The 16119-nt window shown below is 39.7% G+C and overlaps 1 protein-coding gene across 3 annotated transcripts; it reads left to right on the forward strand.

Moving 5' to 3' along the window:
* Positions 1-1365: 1365 nt before the first annotated feature.
* Positions 1366-16109, forward strand: zdhhc7 (zinc finger DHHC-type palmitoyltransferase 7). Of its 3 annotated transcripts, none has more exons than XM_054771609.1 (8): positions 1366-1523; positions 3870-3973; positions 9941-10291; positions 10895-11019; positions 11105-11201; positions 11343-11424; positions 11752-11882; positions 14011-16109. In XM_054771609.1, the coding sequence occupies exons 3-8, from the start codon at positions 9947-9949 to the stop codon at positions 14191-14193; spliced, it is 963 nt and encodes a 320-aa protein (XP_054627584.1). In that variant the 5' UTR covers positions 1366-1523; positions 3870-3973; positions 9941-9946; the 3' UTR covers positions 14194-16109. The 3 variants fall into 3 exon arrangements, with proteins under 3 accessions (XP_054627584.1, XP_054627586.1, XP_054627585.1); XM_054771611.1 differs by having other exon boundaries at positions 12597-14156; XM_054771610.1 differs by having other exon boundaries at positions 12601-14156.
* Positions 16110-16119: the final 10 nt, after the last annotated feature.

Raw genomic sequence — 16119 nt, forward strand, 5'->3', positions numbered from 1 at the left:
GTAACAGTGGACGCCTGCAGCCAGGAATGTCCTGCTGCTCCCTGCTGGGGAGGAGCCGCTGCAACACATCTGTCCCCCACATGCACATGCACAGGCGGGGCCCAGTCAATACCATGGGCCATCACTTACTGGACCACTAGATGGAACACTGTTGAGAACGGGATGCTGACTTTGAATGCACACTTGTACACTGACGTGAAGCTCAGGATGCGGTCCCCATTTTCGTATTCAATCCAAATCAACTTTATTTGTGAAGCACTTTAAAACAAACCGCAGTGGGTTTTAAGAGAAATCAAAGAATTTTAAAATGAACCCTAAAATGTATGGGCAGGTAGTAGATGAAGGTGGAAGGGGGGAAGTGTGCTCATATGTACAGGTGCCAGTTAAAAGGCACGCAGGAGAGTTTTGCACCAACTGAAGACGCCCAATGGACATCTCGTTAACCCCCAGATAAAGTGCATTACAGTAATCCAGTCGAGAGGTGGCAAAAGCGGGGATTACTCTGTCAAAGTACTTGTGCAAAATAATTGGCTTCATTTTGGCCAGGTGCCTCAATTGAAAGAAGCTTGATTTTACCGCAGCCCTAATCTGGCTGTCCAACTTCAACTTCTGACTCCATTTGAACTCCCAGATTAGTGATGATTGGCTTTATATACTGGGCCAAAGGAAGTGGTGTCACGAGAAACCATCACTTCAGTCTATTTTCGTTCAACTTTAAAAAGCCATCCATTCATTTTGGCACTATTTTAACTTTTTTAAATGTTAATTTAATTTATTCTTGTAATATTACAATTTTATTTTGATAAAACTGGGACTTTTTTCTTGTAAAATTAAGACTTTATTCCCATAAAATGATATTTTTTTCTTGTGAATATGACTTAATTTTTGCAAGTTTACAGCGTTATTAGTTGTTTTTTTTGTTATGATTTTATTCTGGCATTACCATGCCTTTTTAAGGAGTAGTAGTAATGTGGAGTTGTAATATTACGAGAAGAAAGACATAATTCTACAGTATGGATAAAAGTTGTAGTTATATTAGGTAACAAGTTGTTATTTTCCAAATCGAAAAAGTAACAATTTTGTGAGTTGGAATATTACAAGAAAAAAGTCAGAATACTATGAGTAAAAAGCACAAATTTTATGACAATTTTGTCTCAATTTTATGACACGAAAAAAATGTAATGCTAATTAATTTATTAATTTAATGGTAATTAATAAAATTACAATGTTACGAGAAACAGCGTTGGGCGTATCGGACTCTGTTATTAACCAATGGCGCTCTCTGGCGGAGGATGATTTACTGAAATGCTCTCACATCCCTTGGGGTGGCGCTGTTGAGCCAAACATCGTCCACCCTCTCAGACACTCACGAAGAGGAACCCAATCCCGGAAGCAGTGACAATAATGCTAGATGGGATGTGTCGCTACCTCTTTTGCGGTCTCAGAGTTGTAGCTTACCTTTTGTGAAACACTCGAAATGAATTTAGAAGACGTCCCTAAACGACTATGTGGGGAATACTGAGGTAGGTTGCTTGGCTGTCATCAGAACATCTCTCGTACATTTACGTGTTCAATAGTGGTGTGCTTAGCTACCTAGCCTGTTAGCAAGCAGCCCGGTAGCATTATGCACATGCGAAGATACGTTCTTTTTCTTGGTGGATTGATTTGGTGTGGTGATGTTGACGACTTGAACACTCGTCATCTTGTCATTTAAAGAATCACAGCATGGTGGGGGTGTCAACACCTGCCTTCTTTAGATGGTCAGTTACACAGATGACAAATGAGAAGGTCGATGAATGGAGGCGCTCCAATCTCAGTTCTGCTTTGCTGTGTAATGTGTGGTGGACGAAATATCAAAATTACTATGGAAGTTGGAGGTATAATCATTGTTAAAACATAATTACACTTCACTCACTAAGCGTTGGGAAGTTGGGATATTAAAATGTTGGTTATAGAGAATATACAAACCCCCAAAAAGTCGCAAATATTGATATGTATCAATTTGTGCATTTTCAAACAACGAAAATCATGCACAAATTAAATGTTTTTCATTAAAACTACATTTAAAGCATCTGTATGCACGCACGGCACCACAAACATTTAGCATATTAATATGTGGAGTAAAATTACATATATAATAGATTAAGTAAAGAACTCTAATAGTGTATGTCATTGAATATGTATGTCATTCATTGGTGTGCAGTCAGGGCCAGCAAGGCCTTTGCTGCTGGCCTAACCACGACTAGAAGCACATTTACAACTTAAATTCTAATTTGTTCCATTAAATGTTATTAATTTATTCCCGACAGTCTATTATTTTCATTTAGTATCGTGTTTCTTGGCTGGACTGCTTCCAGTAGTGTATGCTACATTTTTTGTGCACCTATTGACTCAATATGAATAATGCAAAGTGCACACTGTCCATAAACCAATAACATATATATCTGCCAGTTTAAGAAACAGTACAGGCATATGATGTTTACAAGATGTATAGACAAAGAAAAATGCAGAGAATAGGGCTGTCACGATAACAAATTTACTGGACGATAATTGTCCTACAAATTATTGTCGATAATCGATATTATGGGCAAAAAATGTTGACAATTTTTTTTCATTAATTGTACGACAAAATAATGAGTACATCATATCAAAAGCAATGAACTTTAATTTCTCAAGAGTATTTAACATTGTAATTGGAATGTGAAGAGCTTTTAAATGCATTATACAAACAACATAATAAACGAACAAAAAAAGACCAAATAAAACCTCATTGAAAACAAAATAGATTCAATCTCTTTTAGCAAAAATTGCACTTGAATAAAAATCTCAACAATAACCAAAAGCAATAAAAAATATAGCCTGTCTCTTAAGAAAAAAATACTCCAATAAAAACCACACACACTCATGGTTATGTAGTGTATTGTTAAACTAATGTAGGGGGTCATATTTGAACTGGACAACATACCTGCGTTGATGGAATAAAATGCAATGTTTCCGAGGTCCTACAAAAATTGCTGTTTGTGACACGCAATTCGTACTGTCTGTCAAACATTTCTACCATTTCCCAAAATGTTGGCTTTTCAACCATAATTTCTTTTGCAATGTAACGAGCGACACAGTCTGTGAGCGTGTACTGTTTTGTGCTGTTTCGTTTTATCTTTACTTTGCCAATCAAAGGCCTCAGTAAGCGTCGACTGTCACGACAAACGCTCAGCTGCACCTCCACACGGGCTATGGCGTTCGGCTTAGAAACCATGGCTTTTGTGCCTTCATTCATATTAGCGTTTGCTTGCTAACTGCTAGCACTATTCACTCACAGAGAGGCCGAATGAGAAGAGGGTTCACTCTCTCCGTTCATTCCACAATAGAACCAGTGCGCACAGACATATGCAGAGTGAACCCTCTTGCCATCCAGCCTGTGTGGTACAGAGAGACGATGAAAACAAACAGGCGTATATGCACATGTCAATTTATCGAGGTGGCAAAATGATCAACTTCGTTTTTTTGTTTGTTTTATCGTAACAGGCCTAGCTGATATATTACCTTGAATGAGTGTAGTATTATATAATAAGATACTATCTATTGCATATCCTGTATTTTTTGACTCACTTATTTACAATGATTTTGCCAGTTTTATCTATGAAATATACAGTTTTTCTACTCATTATACATTTTCATTGTACACTGCCAAATTTCTTAAGGAAGAGAATGTGATAACGCATCTACGGTCTGATGTGATATTATGATGGTAGTGTCCTCCTAGAAAGGGAGAACCTGCTACTATCAAGCAATTCAAACTTTTCAGTTTATATATGAAATGAAACTTGGTGTATTTGTAACATATGTACTTTTTCTATTGCATGTTTCAGATGGTTTTACCGCCTTCATGTCCGTCTACATATCCATCTACTATCAAATGCTGGTCCTGAAGTTCCGCATCACAGAATGTTATTGTGAAGAGGGAACACATTAGGTAGGTATCTATTTTATTTCTGTCACTTGTCAGCTTGTTTCACCTTTTAAAAGCTGGAAGAGTAGCATTCCTAGTTTTTGCCTGTCACTGACGAAGGGGAGGAGCGTCAGTCTACAAACAAATGAGCGTTTACTTGAGATTGTATACATTTTGTTCATTTTCTACCGACTGTAGACACTACGCCAGCCCTACTCAATTAGCAGCCCGCATGTGGCCCAGGAACAATCCCCAAATGGCCCAGACGCTGGGTCATCCAGAAAAGCAAAAAAGAAAACCTGAGAAAAGAATACATTTCACTAGCCCTCAGAACATTTCCGTCAAAGTTCGTGGTATCGACCATCAACACAACACTACAAGCAACAGTCAATGCAGTGCATTGCTTTGTTGCAAAAGTGAGTAGTAGTTCTCAGCGTAAGTGCAGAGTTTGTAGCATCTGTCTGCTGGAGCTGTACCACCATGGTGCGGACACGGACAGCTCAAGAGAGAGCAACAGCAACTTCTCTTCTTGTTTCTTGGATTTTATCAAAGAAGAAAGCACACAGCACGGGGCGCAGCACACAGGGCCATGTAGGTTTGGATTTTTTTTCTCCCTTAACTCATTGACTGCCAGCCATTTTTAGAGCAGAGAGCTCCATGCTCCACCGTCAGACAAGCTCTGTGACAGTGTTAGCTGCCTGTATTTTTTGTCTCCGCTCAATTTCTGCATGTCCTCTCTCATCCCACAATCCGTCTTCATAGAAAATCTGTCTCTGCCGGTTGGAGGAAAAGAGAACGGTTGCCCCGTACTGGGAGAGAAATCCATTGCCTACAAGTCAGAAATTCACACACAAGATGAATAAGACTTTGATCTGTAGCTCCGGCGAAAAAAAGCAAAAGACGTCAGTAGACGTAGAATTGTTAAAATTGTTAGAATTGTTAAAAATTTAACGTTGGGGCGGAATGTGTTTTTTTTTTTTTGCCTTTTATTTGTGTGAAACGATTTTTGTACTATTTGACACAAACCTGGATTTAATTTGAAAATAACTGTTCAATAATTATTATTTTTTTAACTCATAGCAAAATGAACAGAATAAAATAATGCAAATAAATATCTTTATTAAATAGAAATCTGTCCTGCTCCACTTAAAACAGAATACATTCAGTGTCCAGGTTGCAGGGGTGTCCAACTTTCATCACTGTTAGAGCGGTCAAATATTTGTGTTTTATTTATGACCGGCAACATTTAAATTGTCCACTAATTTATTTACCAAGCAGATCTCATTATGAGATCGTCATTATGCTATTTTGTGGTCATTTGTCATTATATAAAGGCGTAAAGTCTGAATTCAACAGTAATAATAAAGTACTACTAAGAGTTTTGAAGAAAATATTCTTTGGCCGTTTGGTGAGCTACTCAAAATATGCTGGCGAGATAGGAGACCGCTGTGATAATATCACCATAAGGCTGGACACAGTATATGTTTATGTTCATGAACCAACCACTCACAAATAGTGTTTTGAGAACAAGACACGATTAGTATAATGACAACAAGATAGTAAAGTTGTTCTGCCACACTTGAAAAAGTTTGTACGTACCCTATGAACGTGATATCCACTTGTAGCTTTCCCGTGGGACAAAAACGAGCTCTGAACGAACAGCATTGCTTGTTTGTTTGTAAAAAACAAAATGTCACTGTGGTAAAAAGTCACAAGTCCAAACACCAGAAGCTAGGCGGATAAAACTTTATCTAGCGAGCTAGCTGCTGCCAATGTAAAAGCGTGTAAACAAAGATGCAAGAATAGTCGTTGAGCAGTAGGTTTGGTAAGACAGTGATCAAACACACTGGTATCGATTGGCTTAGCCTGTGTCAAGCTTAATACGAGATGTGTCATTTTGTTGGCAACCCTACGTGACACAGCAGGTACTGTATGTTGGATTTCCCGCTGCACGCCGATCGTTTTTTGTGGTCGGCTTTGAAAGGCATTAATCAGCCTCCACCGATCATGTTTTTTTTACAGAAACCGGACGATATTGATCGGAACATCCTAGTAAAAATGTAAAAATGTTTTTCTTTTCAAAACCTTTGATTTAAAACTTATTAATTTACTTCATCCAAAGTGCAAATCAAGCATGTATTTTTTTTTAAAAAAGGGTAATGTTTTAATGTATATGAGTCTCTTCACATTGAATACAACTGACTTTGTAATTTGCATTCAGTTTGTCTACTGTTTATTATTGATGTCAACTTGTAGTCACTTCAGCCATATTGTACTGACCAACCAGGATGCAGACGTTTGAACCGCTTTGCTGTCGCGATGAGGTTCCGCTTTTATGGTTGTCATCGCACTTTTCCTCTTCCCATCATCTGTGGTAGCATCACCACAAAACATGAAAAAGCAAAAGCTATGTGTGACGTTAGTCCTTTAAATGCTCACTTTGCTGAAATTATGCAAAATTTGATGACATTTAACCTGACATTGCACACAATAACAGATTGACTATTGTTTTTGTTTGACCTTCTAATTTGAGAAAGAAAACAACAACAAAAAAACTACAGTGACGCATACACCCAACACTAGAGAGCAGTGCCCATTGTTGTACTTAATAGATGTCTGTGAGTGTTCATTGGTCCATTAGCTAAGACTTGTGTTGTGCCCTCTGACTGGGAACAGTCAGAGGTTGGAGGAGCAGCTGCCGCTGCTGCTGTTACTCTAATGGACCACCACCTTTTATTGAGCACAGGAAGAATCAATACTGCATGAAGTGACCAGGGAGTGTATTCTGTCTCTGTATTCTTGTCTATCTTTAATACGAAGCAGTATTACCGCTTCCGATACGACACAATATTGCACCCTTGAATACCGGCCGATGTCGAAAACCTCACCCATTTAGTTGTTTATGCACGTGGGGTCAAATTTTTTCCACAGCGTAGTGGCAGCTAGTCATAATATAGCAAGGTTCAAAGCGCTCAATGAAGCGTTCAAACCCGACATTACTGACCACCAACAGGGCCTTGTCCTTTTCTGCTACCGCTAATGACTCATGAGCTCTATATGGCCGCTGATTGATAAACGTGCTGGGGCGGAGTCGAAGAAACCCGCCATTACGGAAAATGAGATTTTTGTGAATAATTGCTGAGGCAGTATTGATATCATTATGAATCCAATTGCTAATGATATGTTTTCATGGTCAACAAATCTAAATATTTAGAGGAAATAAAAGTGTAAATCCCAATATGGGGGGAACTATGGTGCTTGGAGGTCTGCACTGTCCAAGTGCTTTTCTCATTTTTGTAATTGAGAAAAAAAAGATGCCATTTCCCGACTCGGACTCTAAGAGCTGTATCAAAAATGTTGCCTTTACAAAAGTGTGATTAGTATTATTAGTTTTAAAATTGAAGTTGGAGTTTAATGTTGTATACAATTGTTGTACATCTTACTATGACACTGTTTTATTTTCTGTTAGAGCGGTTTACATGGATGTATTTTTTATTTTACCACATAGTGATGCTACAGAGGTTGAGCGTTACGTAGCACAGGCCAGAAAGTTGCAGCACAAGTCTAAGATGCCTGTTGCCACCTAAAGCACTAAGTAGTTGAGTTCATCTCTAAACACACTGGCTAATAATATTCATACATGAAATGTACACAAAATCTAAAACTGTCATGTTTTGTAATGGCAAAATAAATCGTAATACAGAAACATGTAACTTCTTTTTACACACTTTTGACTGCGCACCAGACTCCCAGACACGGAACAGTAAATACAATAACATTTTCAAACCAGACGTTAACCGTGTGAAGTGTCATGTTGTCGATAAAGCATACAGTGTTTCTTCCCTGTCTGTAGTGTAAAATTTGGGAAAAGACGAATGACATTTGGATTGTTTGCTTATATTAAATTGTTCAGTGGATTAACTTCTCAAAGCAAAGAATCTGAACCCTGTTCTGGTGCTGTTGTGTTTTCTTGCTTTGTTTTTCCTCTCAGTGGATGCACAGAACAGACAGTAACAAGGCCTTCTTTGGATCATTAGAGCCTCATGCTCTTCTGCTGCAGGATCAGTTTCCAAGAGACACATTGATTGATCCTGAAGCTGCCAACATAGTCTGTGTCTTGTAACCTTGACATTATTCGAGAAGAAGAAAAAGAAACCTTCCTGTGCCTTTTGGGGCTTTCAAGAATTGGGATGTGAGATTGTGACGGATTGCTGTAGTTGGGTGGTGGCGATGCTTGGTCATTTATCCACATTTTAGCAAAGACATCTGTCTTAGCCCAGACCTGAGTGATGAATTGCCATTTCTGTGTGAGGAGACTTTCCAGTCAAGGCCTGCACACACACACACACACACACACACACACACACACACACACACACGTCTGTGTCACGCTGTTTGGATTTCAAATTCATCACAGTCATAAGTTGAGTGAAGCCCCTTTTGCTCCCACCCACTCACCTTCCCTCACACTGGTACCTCACAGGCAGACAAGCAAACAGGACACGACAAGAGCATTAATGGGTTTGTTTTGAAAACCATGGGGGCGTTCAAGACTGCTGTTGAAATTACGTGATCAGAGAAAATGTGGGTTGCTTGTATTTTCTTTGACAAGGTTAAACGAGATTCAATCTTTTTGATTCTCGAGATCATGGATAAGGTTGAGATCTTACATGGCCAATTAATGTGGGTGCAATATTGAATCTTTCACATCCATAATGTGTGGTGGACAGCTGGTTGGTTTGTAACATACAGACTTTCCTATTACTGTATTGATATAAGACAACAAATATAAGACAAAACTGAATAGAAAGCGGGCCCCTTTTTTTCTGATTTTATGTTAAAAAGTACAAAATTGGAGACAAAAAATGAGTGATCAAAAATATATTGTATTTCTTAGCTGCTCAACAGTTGTTTGATGATTCGGCATCATTGATAACCATTATCTTAAAATTAGCACCAGATCATCACCTCTGTTGCTGCTAACTTGCCCAACTTTGAAGAGACTTATTGGGTCTCTACTCAGGTCTTGCGTAATGTTCTTTGTAGTCCCAACCAACCAACCAACCAATCAATCATACTTTCTTTGTTTGGACCTTGTCATATACAGTATACACAATGTACCAGGAAGTGCTTGTTTGTACACTAACAAAACACAATCATGACTTTTTTCCCCTCTGATCTCTCTCCAGTTTTATTTCTCCCTCCATTGAGATACTTCCTTGCTAGATAGAGCAGTTATGTTCTCATTGACTACGTTTACATGCAGTCAATATTCAGGTTAAGGTCAATATTCCGGTTTCTGAAACATTCGGAATAACCCATTTACATGCCTGACGTGGGGAAAAAAAAAACCCTGTACGGACAATGTTCGCAAGCGCGTCATTTCCGCTTCTTCCTGTATCCAAAAACAACAACACCGGCACAGCGGATAGTGAACGTCTTTGTTTGCGTTTTGGTGCGGCTACTGACCCACCACCAGTACTTGACACTACTCTCACTGCTGCACTCTCACTTTCTTCATTCATGGAAGGCGAGAACGTGAAGAAATAGGAAATGGAGCCAGACCTTTTGCGTGTCGTCAAGTAGTTTACAAGTAGTTCCTGCCAAAGACACAAGATTGCTTTCGAATAGAACATGTGCAGAACACAAATTAATGTTCCTTTTGATCGGGATATGCCGATAGGCGTATACATGACACGATTTTCGGGTTAGAAAAGGAGTAACCCAGGGGTAATACTCAGGTTTTTAAAAACTGGAATATGCGCATACTCCGGTTTTTCAAAAGGATTATTGTTGTTTACATGGCTGTGTGCAACCCAGTTATTGCTAATATTCCAGTTATGATTGGGTTTTTTGACTGCATGTAAATGTACTCATTGTGCTTTCATCCCTTTGCATATTGGATTCCTTGTTAAAAACATGAGATGTTTGTTGTGGTTGTCTGCATGCATTTCTATGTTCCTTTTCATGGCACTATCTCATCCTCTATAGGGTAGGATGCACTCTTCAAACCACCGACTGCGAGAAATGGAGCAGCACCATCCGCTGCTGTCGGCAGGTGGCGACGTTGAGTCTGGTAGCCTCACGGCCGGAGTGATGGTCGGCGGCGCCCACGCGGACCATACCGCCGGGAACCGTACGGTGTGGTTTATCCAGGACAGCTGTGGTATGGTGTGCGCTGGCATGACTTGGTTCCTGGTGCTGTACGCCGAGTTTGTTGTGAACTTTGTCATGCTGATGCCCGCCAAGAGCTTCTGGTATTCTCTGCTGAACGGAGCCACCTTCAACTCCCTAGCCGTGCTGGCTCTGGCCTCACACTTGCGCACCATGTTGTCAGATCCGGTAAGTGTGTCATCTGGGTCACAGTGTGCCAGAAGTCTTTAGTTAAAATACTGCAACTAAAAGCCCTTAGTATGAAGGTATTTTTTGTGACACATAATAAATTAAACTAAAATAAACAATTTCATAAATAGAATGTCAAATTAATAAAAATATGAAATAGTTTATAAATTGTCCATTAACTAATTAAAATCTGAAATATTATCTTAAATCGTTATATTGAATCAATTTTTTTTGTCTGTTTAGTTTATGACCATTATATTATTTCTTACTGATTTATATGTTTCATGAGGTGTACATTTTTAAACTTACCTTTAATAAAAAATAAATAAGTCAGAAATATATAAGTAACCTATTATTTAAAATGTATTTAATGGCTTATTTCATGATGTTGCAACGTATGATGAATGAACTTCAATCTGGATTTTTTTTTTGGTGGCAAAATTAAATAAATGACTAACAATTCATGTTTTATTGATAAAAACTGGAAATATTCATGATAATGTCCAGTAAGTCATTACATTCTGAAATAGAATTGTAAATAATGGTATGGAAACTATTGATTTATTTCATGCTTTGTAATCTGTCTGCACTCTGAATCTTCAGGGTGCGGTTCCCAAAGGCAATGCAACCAAGGAGTACATGGAGAGGTTGCAGCTGAAGCCTGGTGAGGTCATCTACAAGTGCCCAAAGTGCTGCAGCATAAAGCCTGAGAGAGCACACCACTGCAGGTCGGTCCAGTGTACAAACTGAACTGGAGAGTGACACTAATATGGAAAATATCATGTATACATATTTTCTCTGTCTGGCATGCAGTATTTGTAAAAGGTGCATCCGGAAGATGGATCACCACTGTCCCTGGGTCAATAACTGCGTGGGAGAAAAGAATCAGAGATTCTTTGTCCTTTTCACTGTAAGTACACCGATTTGCTATTGAAATTAGTCTTTTTAGTTACAATTACGTTATGAGCTTAAATCTTAAAATTCTGTTTTTCCACTAATTAAACCGCTGCTTTGATCAGTGATATTCATATTAACGTTTGTCTCTCCTCAGATGTACATAGCACTGATATCTGCTCATGCACTGGGCCTCAGTGGCATGCACTTCTTCACGTGTATTAAAGTACAGTGGAACGGTAGGTTCCCACCCCCACACTGTCATTTAATTGGGGAAAAGAACATTCAGCCGAGAGGACTAAGATTTTTTTGGAAGATAAAGCTCACATATTATATAATATTATATTATACTGTATAGTATATTCATAATATCGAAGAGTCTTTTGTTGGACAAGATTTGGTCTCTGTCTGTTGCTGTTGTACAACACAATGATCATCGTTTTAAGCTTACTTGATTTGGCAGTGACTTTGCAGCATATCTATTTTAAAAGCCTTGAGCCTTGAGCACTTCTCTTATTAGCAGCATAAAAACCCGAATTTCTGTGTCATTTGTTTGGTTGTCCCAGAGTGCAGTGACTTCTCTCCTGGGGTGTCCGTGCTACTGCTGATCTTCCTCTGTCTCGAAGCCATCCTATTCCTCACTTTCACTGCTGTCATGTTTGGTACGCAGATACACTCCATCTGCAATGACGAGACGGTCAGTATCCACCGTGCTTCCCATGAGCCTGTGTGTGTCTCTCACTGTGTTAACCCTTGTTTCCACCAGTCAAGAGTCCAAATATTTCAGATTCCTTAATAAGTGTGATGAGGTACCGTACTACGGCGCATCGAGCTGAACTGTGCCGCTTCAGTGTGGTTTTAGTCTTAACTCGGTATGGGCAGTTGACAACATTTCCTCAATTGACTCATCAATTACCGCACTGACCCAAATATAAGAATTTACTTCTTTATGCATCTGGGGTGTAGTTTTAGCCACAATGTAGTGGCAGCTAAGCAGTTCAAGGTTCGAGGTGCTCAGTTCAGCGTTTAAACCCGACATTACTCACCACTAGTCCTGTAACGATAATCGATAAATCGATTAATCGAACGATAAAAAAAACAGGTTGATAATAACGAGGGCATCGATAAATTGACATGTGCATGTATGCATGTGTGTTTCGTCTGCTCGTCTCTCAGCGCCACACAGGCCGGATGACAAGGTGCTCACTCTGCATCTGTCTGTGCGCATTGGTTCTTTAGTGGAATGAACGGAGAGAGTGAGCCCTCCTCTCATTCAACCTCTTTGTGGAGGCGGGGCTACTAGTTAGTGGATACGGAGCAGTTAGCTTTGTGAGGAAGCATACGTTAACATGAATGAAGGCACAGAAGCGATGGTTTCTGAGGCGAATTCCTGATAATATTTTGGTTTTAGGCAGAATGAACAAGATGAGCGCATGAACACCGACACGGACAGTTTTCTCAACAGAGAAAAAAAACTATGGAGGTGCTCGGGTAGCGGAGCCTTCGTCCTGACCGTCAACGCTTACTGAGGCGTTTGGTTGACAGATATAAACAAAACAGTGCAAAATGGTGCGCACCTACACTGCAAAAGAAATGCAACCATTCAATACAGTTATATGGCATACATTTTAAACAGCACTTCCTGTTTCCCAGTTTGCTTTGCTGACTGTTGTTGTAAATGGCTGCTAAGTTACACGTTTCGAGCTCACATAGTTATTTTTCTGCATTATTCCTTGGTAGTGTCTTGTCTGTTGTTATGTACCTATTGCGTTGCTGTGTGATTTCTTTTAGCTCTTTCTTTTATGACACTGTGAGTAAGACCGGTTGTGACCTCCCACAATTTCAATGGGGTTGCTAGGTTCATTGTGAGCTCTGTTGTTTCTCTGCTTGTAAAGTAAAGAATGACCTGTTCCTCACCGACTGTGAGCGCCATAATACGTACAGGAAACCTCTGTGTCTTACTAATGTGGCTCACACAGGTACACTACAGTATAGTTGAGTACCACCTAGTGGTTCAAATGTGATTTACACCTCTTCTGACAATAATGAAAAAATTGTCTCAAAAATGTTGTCAATAAAATCGATTATTGACGATAATTTGTAGCACAGTTATTGACCAGCAAAATTTGTTATAGTGACAAGCCTACTCACCACGGACAGGGAATAATAGCTAATGACTTTTTGCTGTCCTGTGGGAGTTTCCTGTGTGATGCTGCTTCAAGTGCAATGAGATTGGTCATAAACTTCCCCACTTCTGTGCCACCACGGGGAAACCTGTGCATGACAAATTTTGCACTCAGCTCCAATGTGTTTTCCAGATTTTAACAAAAAAATGGTGCCTTGTTACTTACTTAACTGCTTACTGTTAACACGCAAGCACACGCTGTTGTTGTGATCACGTGGGCTCTGTCTGGCTGCTTCTGGATAGATGTGCTGGGTTGAGTCTGGAATCAACCACTTGTATTGGAGTGCCAATATTGGAGATTTTATAAATGTCTTTTGTTTGGGTCAATTTGATATATTGTTTATCTCTGAATGTTCTGAACTCCTGTTTCTCCTCTTGCTCAGCTTCCTATAGCTAATGTCATGCTGTTCTTCTTGACCACAAAGTACTTCAGACTAGCTGAATAAAAAGCGCCTCTCCTGATTTTAGCCAAGTAGTGCTCTCCATTTTTCCATGATTAATCAACTAATCAATTCCACACAATAACCTGAATTCTTGGCAATCAACTAATCGATATTTATGGCCGTCCCTCATCACAGCATGCTAATGAACCAACTTTTCAAGGAGCGTTTGATTTACAGCCAGTGTGAACGTCTTACAGGAGATCGAACGTCTGAAAAACGAGAAGCCCACCTGGGAGCGTCGCACCAGATGGGACGGAATGAAAGCCGTGTTTGGCGGCCCGCCCTCCCTGCTGTGGTGTAACCCATTCACGGGGCTGCGCCTGCGCCGCCTCATGCTCTTAAACCAAGCTCGCCGTCCTGGGTCTGAGTTTTCCATCTGAGGGCCACCTCTAATGAGACTCTTGAGGAAGGTGATGGAATGGACATCAGCTCACATGGTACTGGCCTTCATGTGTGGGTGACGGGGTGCTCCGGTGGGGCTGCACAACTTCAGCAACCTCCACTCAATGTCCGCACTTTCTCACAAGATTTCCAACATAAGGCGGTTTTTGGTTTGTGTGGTGGTGACGCATGCAGTATATAACTCAAGCGAGTCTTTTATTTTTCCTGCTCCTCTCGCAATTGGCTTCTTTTTTTTTTTTTTTTTTTAATCATTACATGTTTTTGATGAGATTCAAAGTAAATATTTGACAGGGAGGACGAAAGGGGGCAAGCGGCATTATTGCAGACGACCCAGACAAAGGACGCACACTACTTGTATGACACTTGAGAGGGTCTAGCACAAGACAGAGGATGTGTGCTGCTTTGATTTGCATGTGTAACAGTGCAATCAGTCGCCCGCGCCAGGCTGATGAGGCTGTGAACAACAAGCTTCTTTCTTCTGTGCAGGGCTGAGTGGCTTTTACCATGTTTTCATCTCCTGCATCATCAACATCATTTTGTCTCTGGCTTCACTCTTTTTGCCCAGTACAAAACATGTTTTTTTATGAATAGCTACTGCAGCGAGCTATCTACCTATGCCTCTCTGTAGATAAATGAATCTCTTGAGTATCCTTGCCTGCTTTGGTGGATCAGTCTTGAAGGTTACTTTTGTAGATCATTTGGGCTTGCCAAGCTGCCTGCAGCAAGTTTTGGACCCTGCAGTGGCTTTGCATGCTGCTTGGCTATCATGACACAAGCACAACATTCTTTTGTGCTTAAACTTTATGCTCATTCTAAGCTGGTGAATTACAGACTTTGCAGTGGACTCTGGTGGTGTCTTTTTCTATCACGTAAGCCTGGAACAAGCAGACCTTCCCAGTGTTTTTGGAACACTTAATGCCTTTTAACAACTTACATTCAATTCATCCATTAGCCATCATTTCCACATGTTGTCATGCTGTGGTTAGCTAATAGGACTTTTTTTTTTCACTGGATGAATGTGGCATTTAAAAAAAAAAAAAAAAACAGGAGTTCAGATTTAACGATAAAGCATTGTCAATTTTCCCTCTATGCGTGGGATGGTGTACTGGTTTTTGTTGTCATCTGTGGTTGCCAGAGGAAGGGACTATTTCTTCCTCAGTGTTTACACTATGAAAGGTTGGTATACAGATGCTATGTGACGAATGTTAAACAAGTTGGCACTGTTTCTAAACTGTTTCAGGAGAGTTTTATTAATGCAGTCCTTGTGGGTGTTTTTCTCTTGTTACTCTGCTGGACAGGCTAAAATTGGCAACCCCTCTTGTTGCTGATTAAATGCAAGCATATATCTTAACAATTTAATTCAGGTAATCCCGTCAAACAAATTTAAATAGGACTGAAGACCAGCTTATTCATTAAGTGTGGCTGCAAAATGGGTGATACGAATATAGGAACAGAAGTGGAGTTTACTGGTAGGATGTGCTTTATTCTATATCTGATTATTAAAGGTCAAGAATAGAGTTCAGGATCAACAAATGGCTGTAAAGGAGGACATTGCTGTAAACTATTTAAATCATGATTCCTGGGTTACAGGATACAGGGTTAGCAGCTATGAGGTGTGTTTTCTATATCCGATTATATCTTAAACCCCTGCATTACATCATGATGACATCAACGGGTTGTGTGGTCATGCTGTTAACCACACCGAAAACAGTTTTCTGTCCCCTGAGATCAAGTCTTGCAGCTTTTATTACAGAGTATAAAGGATACTATGATCATTGTATAAACTGAATGGTTTATTTTGTTTTTGTTTCATTTTGTTTTTTAAATACTGTATGTGTCATGTTAATTGTCATTTTAAATAATAAACCTAATTAAATGAAAACTACAAGTGTAATGAGCTGTCT

This window comes from Dunckerocampus dactyliophorus, chromosome 3 (assembly GCF_027744805.1).
Source record: "Dunckerocampus dactyliophorus isolate RoL2022-P2 chromosome 3, RoL_Ddac_1.1, whole genome shotgun sequence".
Classification (NCBI taxonomy): domain Eukaryota; kingdom Metazoa; phylum Chordata; class Actinopteri; order Syngnathiformes; family Syngnathidae; genus Dunckerocampus; species Dunckerocampus dactyliophorus.